Genomic DNA, 14,581 nt, shown 5'->3' with positions numbered 1-14,581 from the left:
TGTCACTGACACTTTCATGAGCTAGCCAAAGAAGGCGATGGCTGCAAAATCCTGCATACCTCTAAATCCAAATCAGAGACTATCCAATGTCTATCAGGATTTGTGAGGAGAAAATTTCATTTACGCAGACAGCTTAAAACAGATAAACCGCTATATCCAATTATAAGTTAGATATTAGATTAAGACTTGATAATGACATTCACAAAAGCAGATCATTGACACTTTTTGTGAAGTTTGCATGAAAAGTAAGTCATCCCTATAGCTGTGGACTCTGCGTAGAAGGAAAGAGTAATTTCTATTTTCCGCACTTAAACATGACAGCCAAAATATATAAAGATATGGTTAGGTAGACTCATATCTGACAATTGTAATATATCTGTATATTCGAAAAGAATACTATTTGGTTTCTTTTTTTATACTCCTGTGAAGTTTGACAACCATATGCACGAAAAGTTTTTCTATTGGTTTCAGCATAGAAAAAAATGTGGAAAACGGTTGGCCTCAAGGGCCATCCCTGCAACTTCCCTCTAATTTCATACGCTAACGTTCAAATTTCGCTTTTTTCACTGCTTTTGAGCTCTTCGAAATTTTTCGTTTTCGATATCTAGCAAGTAAATCAACCGATTTCGACCCGGTTTGCGGCAAACGATGTGTTTCTTCAAGGTTTAGAACTGATTAGTTTTTGGTGTCGATCGGTCAAGTCGTTTGGAAAAAATTCGAAAAAAACGATTTTTCAAAATTTTTATTTTTGAGATTTCTCGAAATCTACTGGTCCGATTGGGTCCAAACTTTTTTGGAATGCCGTTTAGTTTATTCAAATCGGTTGAGCAGTTTAATAGTTATAAGAGGGTCACATACATCCACACACACACACATACATCCACACATACATACAGACATACGGACATCATCGTAGAAATGTTCGGGGAAGCTTCCTCGACCCTCAGAACGTCGAGATCTGTTGAGAACTCGATTTTTGCAAAATGGGGTGAAACCAATATCTTCCCGATTTTTAGAAAATTTTCCATTTTCTTAGCGGGAAGTTAAAAAACGAGCCAGCTTTAAATTTTGTTTCCACTGGCATCCCAACTTCAAAATTGTTGAAAATGTTGCAGAAGTATTTTGTGGAGGTCGTGAAATCATGGAAAACTTGCCTCATGCCAGTCATCCATCCACCTCGGTTAATGATCGAAAAAATTAAGTAAACAATGCTTGAAAGTCGTCGTGTTGACATCAGCGAGATGCGGAGAGGACCGCCGCATCTCTTGTGGATCGACTCAAACATTTTGTTTAATGTTTTGGGTATGAATGTCAATGCTAGACTCGTACAAAGAGATCAAAATCTTTTGTAAAAACGAAGTCGAGTAGAGGTTTCACACAAAAGAAAGAAAGTGTGTGGAAAATTGGTAAGCATTACCATGTTTGTATTGGTTCAGATGCCTGTTTTGAGTGCAATAATAAAGATTTGTTTAAACAAAAAATTTTTGTATTTTTTTTCAGTGCGTCTAAATATTGATAAGCAATTTTGCAGTATATGTCTGTAAAAATAATTAGTTATATTATTTTAATTTAATTTCAATATTTTACAAAAGCAACAACAATGGATGATATGCATACTATAAATACGAATCAATTTGCTAACTGGGTATTTGTAACAGTATTAGACTCTAATAACGACAAGTGCTATATTAACAACAACTACAACTAAAGAATGTACAAACTATGCATTTAGCAGCTGTCAATTTCATTTAGAGCTTACGTAAGAGATTATTAGTTACAACAAAAATGCAACAACTATAAAGTAAAAGCAATAAATCCACAAAGGAACTATACTACTACATATGTACATATACGTATGTATGTACAAATAGAGAGACAATGCACAAAGTTAACAACTGCAAAATACCGCTATTATTGCTAGAACTATTGCAAATGCAAGAGCAGCCTCAAGAAATTACTTCGTCAACGCCAATTCCGCACCGCATAAGCCCATTGCGCTTTTTGCAATTGTCTCAAACTTACTTCGGTCGGTAGGAGGAGATCCTGCGAGGAGCTAACGAAGCGTGTAAATTGTTCCGTGGCAAGCGCAACGCGTCCGGTCTCGTAACAAAAGAGCGCAAAGTTCAAATGTACAAGTGGATTACGTCCGGCATCCAGCTGTTGTTGTTGTTGTATATCACTCGACCGCTGAAATGCCTTGAACGCATTCTCGGTATCCTCTAACTTACGTAAACATACTATAATTGGTCGCCAAATCGATTTGTAGACAAGAGTTAAGCGTTATTTTTTTTATTTTTTATTTTAAGTCGCGGCGTATGGTTGTTGATGGTTTGGATCCATTGAACAGCGAGTTTTTGCCATCAGCCACATAAGTACAAGTGCATTGAAAAGTAGGCAAGAAAATCAGTAATTGGAAAGATGCGGTAAAATAGTAGTTGGTAAAGTTTAAGTGCCACTGAGTGCTCGTCCAATTCATGTTGGGATGTGCAAAATGTCACAAAAGCTTGTTTTTGAAAAATTTAAGTTTGCTATAACTTTCTGAATTAAATTTGTTGGGGTTATTTATTTGTAAACAATTTAAAAAACAGATATTTATGAGTCGGAAGACATTTATGTATAAATGTTCTAAATCTATGTAGATTTCGAAAGGTATAAAACTACAGCTTCTAGAAGATTTAGAGTAAATGTTGAAATTCGGTTTCGAATATGTGCATATTTTAGCTTCCGCCTTTTGAAATATGTTTTGATGTCTAAGCTGTGATCATTCTTCATAGAAAATGTATCCGCTTTGAGGTTATATTGGAGAAAGTGAGTGTATAAGAAATACTTGAATTATCAAATTGTGTCACGAACGACCGCTTTCATTCTAAGCGGATTATAAAAAAATGCTTTAATATTCAATCTCTTAGTTTTTTATATAAAAAAATAGCAATAAATAATACAACAAGATTACCGAACAGTTTTTAATATTATAGAGTATTAAACTCAGTCAGTAAATAAAATTAAGTCACTACTACATATTTTTCTACATATAGGTCTACTACAAGGAAGGACATTATTTTTCATTTTCATTTAAATTGAAGCTCTATTCAACTTAAGTAGTTAGAATGATCCGCCTTAAGGCAAATATGAAATATCCATATTGGTAAAAATTGGGACAGTCACTTTTCACAAACTTCTCTCCAATCTAATTCTTCACAGCAAATTCTTTCGCCATATACAGGAAAAGGTAGAGTAATGACTTGATGTCAGGTTCGGACTATAAAATCGATGCATAACTATCGATGTACTATGTGGTCTGGCGTTGTTCTCAAGGCAGATATTTTCCCCAAAGCTGGACATATCTCAGCGATTACTTCCTTCAGACGGTCTAATCGTGGACAGTAGTGGTCCAAATTAACAGTTTTGTCATAGTGGATCAGCTCGATAGTAGATTATTCCCTGCCAAACCCACGAAACACACGGCAAATCATTCCTGACAATCTCCTGTCTTAAGCATCGTTTCCACCGGCGCAATCCACGATTTGATCACCACCGTTTTCATTCGCTACAGAAATGGATCGATTTTGTTGCGATTCAACAGCGGTTCGCAGATGAAAACTCGGTCCATGAGGTTTATTTGCATTAACTCGATACATCGAGCTTCCTTTTGTATTTAACCGTATTTAAATAGATCCAAACTGTTTTTTTGTGCAATGTTTATCTCATGGGCAATCGAAATAGTACATATGGTACATGACGTTCGAGATCGATAATTTTCACTGCTTTATTCATATTAGTATTCCAGAGCATGGTGCAGCTTTGACATCAAAATTACCGGAACTGTCGTTCCCAACCCAAAATTGCGCGTGATTGCCCGTTACAATATCAAGACCATAAACACTAAATTATATTTTCCGCCGCTTGACTTGCATTTTCACCTTAATCGATGAAAAACTGTAAAATGTGGCATGTTTCTTCTTTGCTGATGTCCATCTCTGATCTCAAACTATACTGAGTCAAGCAATCACAAAACTAAAGACATTTTTTTGTATTATGATGAAATCTTACCCTGCTAACGCTATATGTCCTAAAGCGATCTCACTTTTACAACGTGAGATACAGTTTACTAAAGCCATCTAATAGAAAAATAAAAGATTTCTTTCTACTAGTCCTATATATTACATAGGTATATGAGTATACAAAGCAAATACGTTATTTCTGAAAATCACCAGCTCAACACCACCTAACGATCTACCAATGTCACCAAAGGTTGTCGCAAGGAGTAAACACCAAAATTCTATTAAAACGCTTTTTAAAAAAGTTCCACGAATGCTCTTGAAATGTCTCACAAATGTCTCGCTGCTTAAAGGGTATACGCGCATGTAGCGAATAACGAATATCAAAAGTTTAACTTTTCTCAGAACTTTTGCTTTCCACTTTTTGTGTAGACGGCTTTCTTCTACCACTCAGCGCATTCTTAAGTGCATACTTCATGCGAAAGGAAGCAAGATGACGGTGGTGGGTGGGTTAATTCGCAGCCACAATTAACACTTATATAACATAAATGGAGGTTAAAGGACTTCCGCATGCCGGTCATAATAAGTACTTGTAAGTTAAGTATATGTGTGGATGTGTATGTGTGTATGGAAAATGCGCTTAAGCCGTTGTGGCTGCTGTTGGCCGAACTGATAATTACGGCAACGACAAAAGGTCATGCTCCACAACCCCTGCAATAGAAGCGCACGCTCAGATGTTGAGGTATGAGCGCTGAACTTAAATCATTTTCTGACAAGTATTATATACGAGTATACTACCAACCACCGAACGTAAGTGTGTGCGAACTTTCTAAAAGTCAAATAAAGGCGTTTGTGTGTGTGCATGGATTTGACAATGTATGTGGATAGTGGCAACTTACTTCCGAGCAGCATGTAGCATTCAGCGCTATCCTTGCGCAAGTTGATGGCCGCGGCGAGTGTGTGAAAGGCACTTGCGTATTGTTGTGCTGCAATGATAAAAATAAAACTTTAAGTATATGCAAGGATGAAGCTGTTGCTGTTGTTGTTTAGTGGATTTTGGCGTCTGCTTAAACGTTTGTTTACAATTAACTTAGTGATGGCTAATCTCATCGACAAGCGTACTCAACTAATGATTAACATGTCCAGGCGACTTGCCAACATTTGATGTTTTAAATTATTGATTTTTATACGCCGAACAGGGTATATTAAGTTTGCCAGGAAATTCAGCAGGAAACATCAGAGACTCTATAAAATATATACTTAAATGATCAGCATGGCGAACTGAGTCTATGTAGCCATGTCCGTCTGTACTTACGCGACTAGTCTCTCAGTTTAAGAAATATCGATTAGAAATTTTTCACACGTCCTTTTCTCCCTAAGAAGCTGCTCATTTGTCGGAGCCGCCGATATCGCACCACTACAGCATATAGCTGCCATACAAACTGAACGATCGGAACCAGGTGCTTGTATGGAAAGCTTTTTTATTCAACAAGATATCTATACCACATTTGTCATGGAACTGACCGAGCAAAATCAAGTTCTTGTAAGAAATATTTTGTATTTGTGAAGAGTATTATAGCCGCGGTGCCACCGAAGTTAACGTTTTTTCTTTTTTTTTTTTTGTTGCTGTTGCATAATTTATTGGGCTTAGCTCCTGAGTTTGCTTAAATATTTTCTTTAAAATATAATCTCGTTTCTTTTCAATTTCCTAAATCCTAAAATCCTAAATCCTTTTCTAAATTTGCTTCTAGACTCTGCTTTGCAACCATATAAGATTCATTTGACCTCAAATTTAATGGCCATGACAGTTGTCAGTTTTGGGCCAACTTTATTTGAGAGTCTTAAACTCAAACTTTAATGGGAACATGTAACTTTGTGTGATTTATGAATGTAAAAGGCATTTTTCAATGGAATTCAATTTAATTAAGATTTGAACTTAATTTCAACGCAACCTAACATTTTTCGAAAAATATTTCAACTTTATTGTAATCGAGTAACAATGATGGACTAACAAGAAAGTGGATGGAGAACGCATTCATTACGAAGGGTTTTCGTTAGAATAACCTGAGTGCACAGATTTAATTACCATGTGAAACAGACTATTTTTCTTCTATTTTTAACAAAGAAGAAATTGAGTGGGGGCACTTACCCATGTTGAGTTGAGCGGGGTATAGTAGAAGGGTATTATATTACCACTGCGAATATCCAGCCTTTAGTCGGTTGAGACCGATGTAAAAGAAAATAGGCATTAGGCAGAGTGAAAATGATTGGGAATTGTATGAAATGTTGCTAGTTCTTGAGTGGTGCTTATTTGTAACGCACTTAGTAGCGCAATGTGTTTACTTATAACTTAATTCATTCGACTCTATTTCAAACAACAAATCAAATTTCCAATAATTGATTGAATTGAAGAAATACCCAGAAACTATCCCAATATCTAAAAAGTATCCCAATATCTAAAAAGTAGTAAGCAGTCTAGCTCAGTAGAGAAAAAAAACAAGAAGAAGTTTTTGAACAGATGTTCAAACTCAACTCGCTTTTGTCAACTCGATTATAACGTTTTCTAAAATAAAAAAGCTTATGAAGATAACTAAGGAGGAAATGCGAGACAAAATTCTAAGAGATTTATGCCAGTTGTCAGAACACTTATACAATAGTATTATTCTGAAGCTATAATCGTTTCCCATCTTTCTGGGAATTTGTGGATATTCTGTTCTGATGTGAACCATCTGCGTTGAGGATTGTAGCAAAGAATCCATTGCTCATTACTAGTCATATTTCGATGCAAACACGACTAGTTTTTGTAACGTTCAAGCAGCATGCAAAATTGTTTTTCAACGTCTTTTGGCTTGTCCGGGAGATTTGAAACATTTTGAAATGGCTGTATCAGTGACTTCCAAATCTTCATCGAGTTATGCTTCCAGTTTCTCATAATTTCTTCAAACTTTTTTTAGCGAACAGGACGGTTTTCGTCTTCTAAGCCAAAGTTATTACTTTTAAATCGTTCTCACACCTAGAGCATATTCATAATAAAATACGATACCTAAGCACAGAAATGTCATTAATACTTAGCATTGTCTTGAGGAATACTTCATAAACTTTACTATGACCTCTAAAGTGGGTAGATTTGGAGAGAATTGTACGCATTTCGGCAGAACAGAAGGTGTGTGAAACTTGCAAAAGGTTAAGTTTGGATAACAAATCCATAATAGTGTATGTATGTATGTATATTCATATCGAGCACATCCCTTTTTGAGTTAATGTGCAAAAAATAGGAAATGTAGTCGACAGGGGTGCATTAAAGCGTGATATAGACAGATATAACATTTTTTTGTAAACATAACTGCTTTATATAAGAGCATTTGCATTATCAAATACATACATAAATACGTTTAATCTGTAGCCTTACACTTTAACAAATTCACAGGAATTATATTCCAAAGGTTATGCAAGAACGCATATCCAGTCTACATGTAATACCATAATTCCACAAAAAATTAAATACATAACTTTGTATGTAGGTGTAAAAATGCATGTTCTTATGTACATACTTCAATATTTTAATCGGTACTATGTGAAAATTCTCAGCAGAACTCCTAGGTAACGGAATAACATATATGTATTGTGCTATTGACATTCACAACCTCTGTTTTGGACAATGAAGAAATTGTTTCAATGTAGATGCTACTGATAAAGAGAAACTTAATTCCTTGGAAAATATTTGAGTAACAACAGACATAAAGGAAACCAATATAAATATGTACCTAGGTAGTTGTAAATATTGATGAATAGAAATATAATAAAATTATTAAAAACAAGAAAAACTTTCGACTGCACCGAAGCTATAATGCCCTTCACTGGTGTATTTAGTTAGCAACTGTATAAGCGGCCAACGGTAGGGATGGTAACAGCGCGCGAAAAGTCGACTTTCGATTTTAGAGTCGACTTGGAATTTTATGACTCTTAAAGTCGATTAGTCATTGCTAAAAGTCGACTCTCAAGTCAACTTTTTTATATATTAAACAATTATATTACCGTCAGTTATGTTATACTATGCTTATTTAAAACGGTTACCAAGGATACCAATCAGAAAAAGATTAGTTTAACGATAAGGTATAAAAAAATATAAAAGAGTCGGTACATGAAAACGATACAAACTGTACTACCATCGAATGTTATAACTGTTGACAGAAAAGTCGAAGTCATCGAGTGAGAATCGATTTTAATCGACTTGAAGCATTCAACCTCGATTCTAAAAAATCGATTATTTTAAGTTAATCATCGATTCTTGACCAAAGTCAGAGTCGACTTTCCTATCCCTAGCCAACGGTTCACATTCGACGGAAAACGTTTTGCTAGTTCTTTTCTAGTAGAATTAAGTTTACTTAATAAGGAAAAAAGATTTTTTACGAAGATTTTTATCTTGAATTTAATCGATCCGTTTGTATGGCAGCTTTATGCTATAGTGTTCTGATCTGTACAATATATTCGGGTATTGTAGCCTTGGAATCGTCGAGTCCGACTGTCATTTAAGTTTCAATTGCTCACAGCTAAACATTGCACAAAAAACTAAATTTTGAACGATTTCGCCCATTTTTGATACCAAGTTTGATTATAGCATGATGACTTTATTATACTATTGCAACATGTTGCTACATAATAGTTTTGTTAACCTAACGGTACTTTGTGTCACCTAAAACCAATCGAGATAGATATAGGGTTATATACATATGTATAATATATATAAATGATCACGATGACGAGGCGAGTTGAATTTCGAGTCACTGTCTGTCCGTGGAAGAGATAACTTGAGTAAAACATTCCTATTAGGCAATGTGAAAATGGGGCAAATCGAATGACAACCATGCATACCTCCCATAAAACACAACTTTAAATTCCATCTGATTCTTTCACTTTCCAGTATACACATCAAGCACCAAAGAATACATCGGGATAAAACTAGGCACAAATAGCACCTTCATTCCATCTCAAGTCTTAATACATGAAATTTAATGGACAAGTTTTCTTACAAAATTTTTTGCTAAGCGCTGAATATGAATAGAGTTGGCCTAGACTCGAATAATAATCGTTCATCTGATTGACATCAACTCAGTATATTAAATTTAACTCCTTCGGTTGAGTTTATATCACAATATCTTAGTTGAAGATGATTTTATTTAGCAATTAAACTAAGAATTCATAATCTATAATATAACTTAGTAGAATACCAAATTTGATTGTGATGCACTCACGATTTTGTCGAATAATAACGGTTGACTTTTTTCGCAACATTTTTATACCCTGAACAGTTTGCCACGAAGTTTGTAAACCCACAAGGAAACGTCGGAGGCCCTATAAAATATATATTGTATATGATGAGCTGAGTCGAGTCTATAGCCATGTTCGTCTGGCTATCCGTCTGTCGATGTGTATATCGTTTTGAAATTTTTAACACCTCCATTCTCCTCAAAAAACTCCTCAGTTGTCAGAAGCGCCGCTTTCAGACTGCTATAGCATATAGCTGCTATAGCAAATAGCTGCCATATAAACTGAACGATAGGTATGACAATTTTGATATATGCGATAAAAGGAAAACAAAAGGGTCAATGAACTCATAATGTAAACGAAGATTGTAGTCTTGGATTAATATAAACAAAGGTTATGGTCTAGGATAAAAGTAAACAATAAAAGGGGCATTGTCCTCATAAAATGTAAACCAAAGGTTCATTGACCTCATTATATAAACAAAGGGGTCATTGATCCCAAATGTAAACAAAGGTTGTTGACTTGACTAAATGTTAACAAAAATCTTAACTTAGCCCTTCCTTACATGTTTTAATATAATAATAAATTTCACAACACACTCACCAGTTATGTAAACTAAACTCAAATTATAGAGAGCATTATAATTAAGCGGTGAAAGCCAGATGGACTTGCGCAGTGAAGAAATCGCCTGTAAATAAGAATAGAGGAAAAAGGTTAAAAAGTCACAGAAATAAAAACAAAAAATTCAAATATTGACCATAAAGGTATAAAGGTGTTACACTGATATGAAAAAAATAACATAATTTACTAAAAAGATATATATTTAATATAAACTCAAATAAAGAGGCTAAATTTTATATTTTGGATATATGAGGAAAAAGCCAACCAAAAAAAATTATTATATAAGGGATATGAATTTTAGACCCATTGTATTTATATTCAGCGCTAGACCACATTATGGTTAAGAAATTCACTGAATTTAATTTAAAAAAACACACACACAATTTGGCCAATATAAACGCTTTAAAGTTAGATGGTTAGAGAAAGTCTCAAGGGCTAGAAATCGCTATATTGAGTATGTTGAGATCAGGAAAAAACTTGGACAGATTGCATTAACGTTTGGCATTATTTAAGTAAGAACAGCTATTCACCAAATTTTGTGAAGATAATTCACGCACTCACCGACACATTTTGTGTAAAGTCTGCTAAAATAATAAAAAGCAAATATATAGTTTATAGGTTCTGGGGTAATTTGTGGACCCATTTGACACATTTTCGGCATTAAACTTTAGTATATACAATATTATATGTTCACTTACATTTGTATGAATATACATATCTTTATATAAATGATATAAAGTCAACTAAAAGTTTTATTTTTTTATATTAGGTATATGAAGACTAGTGGTAGTGGTGTCCCGATTTTATCAATTTTTAGCATAACGAAATATTATTACCAAATAAAATTTCTCTATGAGTTTCATTAGGAAATCACAAGCTGACCGATCTATCTGGTATAAAATCAACCGGAAGTCTAAAAAATCCCTGTATTTGGTATATGAGAGCTAGAGGGATTCTTCTTTTGATTTTAGCTATTTGAGGCACAAGGACACACTGCTATTAGAGAGATACGCTCTCTTAATTTCATTTCAAACAACTCACGTATTAACAGATATATAAGCTCAACCGGAGGTTTGAGAATCTTTTATCTGAGGGCTCGAAAAATAAAAATCCGATTTTTAGAATTGGGATGGCATACCTGAAAAGCACTATTTGTGCAACGTTTTATCACGATATCTTCATTGCAGTTTTTTTATCTTAAATTAGAGCTTAGTTATAGCACTTTATAGGTTTTCACTTAATGACATTTTAAGGACATGGCAGTGGTCCGATTACGCCCATCTACAACATTATTATACCTATATATGTAGGTATATAACTTATACTCGTAGAGTTCTAGACTGAAGTAATGTTAATAAAGTTTTATTTGACATTTATTCAAATAAATAAAAATATGAATTTCTTCTCTGTGTTAAAGCAGTACCTTCATATTCAACTCTGCAGGATATCAACGTTTCAATTGGCAGATGTTTATTTTGTGTGATCACACGATTCACTTTCATTCATGTGACTCGTTTTATTTAAATAATAATAGCTTATTTTTTTATATTTTACATTTCATTCTATTCTTTCTTACATACCGCAATCACTTTTTGTTGCTTCTTTTTGAAAAAGCACAATCCAATGTTATTCCACAATTCTGGTATGTCCGGTTCTGTCAAAGCGATTTCTTGATATTTTTCCAAGGCGCCGTCGACATCGTTGCGGGACTGTGGGTATTAAGCCAATGTGACAGCGGAATAGGAGAAAGCAGAAAAATGTACAAATATGACAAATTTATTCATAAAACCAAAAAAAAAATCCCATATTTAAGAGAAAACTTGTGGAAAAAAATAAAAAAGAGCGCAAATTGCGAAATTGCAAAATTGAAGCAAGCAAACTACAATAATAAACAAAAAATAGCGGAAATTTGTAACGAGTTTGCAATATTGTTGCCAAATGCCAACAAGTAAAATAGTTTTCTAGCCAATTTCCAGCAAAAGTGAATTTAACAAGTTGTAATAACTTTCAGCAATCATTTAAGTACCGTTAAACCTGTTTAACCTTAACACACACTATAAATCGCTCAATTACTGCAAGGGTGTGATTGTCAGAAACCAAAAAGAGTTAAGTATAAAGATAACTTTGTCAAACATAATTTTTGAATAAAAAAATATTTTTCTTCCCTTTTTTAATTTTTAATTGTGAGCTCGCAATAAATATAACTTATGTCAAATTATCAGGCCACATGCGAGTGAGTGAGAGTTTTTATTTACAATGAATTTCAAACTGCCTTTTATGTTAATATATATCTGAAAATTTACACTTATCTCAAGTATTAATGATAATATCGAAATTACTCATAAGTTGAAGTACTTTTGGATTACTTATTGGATAATCGTATTATCGTTAAAAAACATATTCTGAGGAAAATGCTTACAACGAATTTACAATGAAATTCGTTTTCACCAAGTAAGGCATTCCGCGAAAAGTATCGAAGTCAATTTGCAGAATTTGGCAACCATAATATCTGAAATAAGTACTTAAAGCCAAATATTATTTATGTACACATGTATTTGCGTACGAGTAATGGCGTCACTTATATGTTACAGTTAATTCAAAAGCAACACTAGCTTTCAGGACGCAATGACTGAAAAAAATATTAAAAGAAAACAAAATATATGAACAAAATGTATGGAGATTGTAACGTTACTTTAACAATAATTCATGCCAAATTTGAAGATATATTGTCAAATAAGAAAGGTTTCCATACAAGAACTGAATTTTGATCGATCAGTTTATATGCCAGCTTGAAAAATTTTTTTGGAGGTTGCAGCGTAGCCTTGGACAATAATCTATCTTAAATTTTGTGAAGGTATCTGTCAAATAAAAAAACGTTTCCTATATGATATAGTAGTCCGATCTGAACAATTTTTTCGAAAATTATACCGTTGACTCGGACAACAATCCATGTCGAATTTCGAGAAGATACTTCATCAAATAAAAAAGTTTTCCATACAAGGAGTGGATTTTGATCGGTAAGTTTGTATGGCAAGTATATCCTTAATAGTCCTTACTAGATAGCCACGGTTTCCACACACCAGAAGCTTCTTTAAGAAAAAAGGACGTTTGCAAAACTTCAGATCGATATCTCATGAAAATTTCTTTCTAAGTGTTGCAAACTTTTAGGAAAACTTAATATACCATGTTCAGGGTATACAAATAAATTTAAAATTGAAATAATATAAAGATTACCATTGAAAAAAATATAAAAAAAATAAACTTAGAAAAAAAAATCTAATAAAATGAAAAGAATTTAATACTACTCTTATTTTATTTTATTTTAAAACAAAAGCAGACATGCTTTAGAAAAAAAATTATTTTATTACGTAAGAAATACATATATTTTATATACACAAATGCATCAAATACCTGCAATATGGCACCATAAGCCAATAAACCTTTCGGGCACTTCCTATCCAAGGCGATAACTTCAGATAGGCGCGCGAAAGCCTTTTGGCTATCATTGATTTTCAAATAAAGCACACCGATCTCGGTGAGCACTTCTATGTTTTCGGGTGATAAACTGTAAATATACCGTTATAAAATTGTTTTCTCGCTTTAAAAAGTATATAAAAACTATTAACACCCAGTTTATTTACGAAACTTGTTCAAGTAATTAATAATGCATTCTGAAATGTGGGAAATTTAGATTTTCCAAAGAGAAACTTGTGAACTTAATCAACACGCTTTCGGAGGTTATTTTTAATATTTTTTTTTCACCACAATCGCAACAGCATTTACGCTTTTAAAATATACACTTACAGCAGACAGTTCTCGAGCACCTCGATCGCCCTGGTATAGTTCTTTTCTTTGCGCAGTATTTCTGCAAGCCGTTGGAAACTCTCCAAATTTTTGCCGGCCTGCACGGCCTTTTCAAAGTACAATTTCGCCTCGGCTTCCTCTTGACATGCAATTGTTAATTGATTGGCAGCGGCCGCTGAGCGATGCAATAATTCACCGATGAAATGACAAATTTCATGGTCCTGACGTGGGGAGAGCTCTTCGGCTTCGCGAAAAATATCCAACGCCTGATTGAAACGACCCATAATGAAGCTGTAATGAATGACGGTGTGAATAAAAGCAGAGGAGATTACAAAATGTCATTAAGATTTGCTTGCATGTAAAGTGTTTCAGTTTTCTTTGTATTCATTGTAGACAGCAAAATGATAGCGTTTGAGGGTCACACCTAGTGTGAAATTACAAAAACAAAAAATAGTAGGTGTGCCTCTTAAGCATTTAAGGACTACGGATAAAATTTAATTTCTAAGAAATTTAAAACTAACTTTTCTGAAAAAATCGATGAATTCTTTAGGCGGGTATCGAAATTTTGCGTTGTTTATATATGCAATATTAACTGAACCACGGCTTTAAAATTTGGAAATAGTACCAAATATAGTTAAAATGTTAGTGGGTAAAGAACCCAAACGATATTCCATTTTCCTCAGTTGCTTAGAACCTCAACAGAATTAAATAATTGCAGGAATAAATTGGCGAGGGTTTAGTCAGACATTACGAACGTGATGAATTAAGTAGGCATTGTCTCGCTTATTCTCTGTCAATGCCGGGTTGTAGAGCTTACAATTTTTTTTTGGAGGGATTCAAAAACGTATCATAGCTTCTTGGATTGATGCTGTACATGTAAATAGTATAATCAG

The 14,581-nt window shown here is 33.9% G+C and overlaps 1 protein-coding gene across 1 annotated transcript in view; it reads right to left on the bottom strand.

The window, feature by feature from the left end:
- The window catches only part of BBS4 (Bardet-Biedl syndrome 4), a 28,798-nt gene that overhangs the window by 7,506 nt on the left and 6,711 nt on the right, over positions 1–14,581 (bottom strand). The window contains exons 4-9 of the mRNA XM_070108719.1: positions 13,689–13,979; positions 13,296–13,449; positions 11,465–11,593; positions 9,867–9,951; positions 4,898–4,984; positions 2,023–2,237 (exon numbers count right to left, since the gene is read on the bottom strand). Coding sequence (XP_069964820.1) covers positions 2,023–2,237; positions 4,898–4,984; positions 9,867–9,951; positions 11,465–11,593; positions 13,296–13,449; positions 13,689–13,979 — 961 coding nt within the window. The remainder of the gene's footprint in view (positions 1–2,022; positions 2,238–4,897; positions 4,985–9,866; positions 9,952–11,464; positions 11,594–13,295; positions 13,450–13,688; positions 13,980–14,581) is intronic.

The sequence above is a fragment of the Bactrocera oleae genome, chromosome 4 (genome assembly GCF_042242935.1).
Source record: "Bactrocera oleae isolate idBacOlea1 chromosome 4, idBacOlea1, whole genome shotgun sequence".
NCBI classification, from domain to species: domain Eukaryota; kingdom Metazoa; phylum Arthropoda; class Insecta; order Diptera; family Tephritidae; genus Bactrocera; species Bactrocera oleae.
Note: the sequence above shows the minus strand (reverse complement) of the source record. Positions and strands in the feature narration are given on the sequence as shown.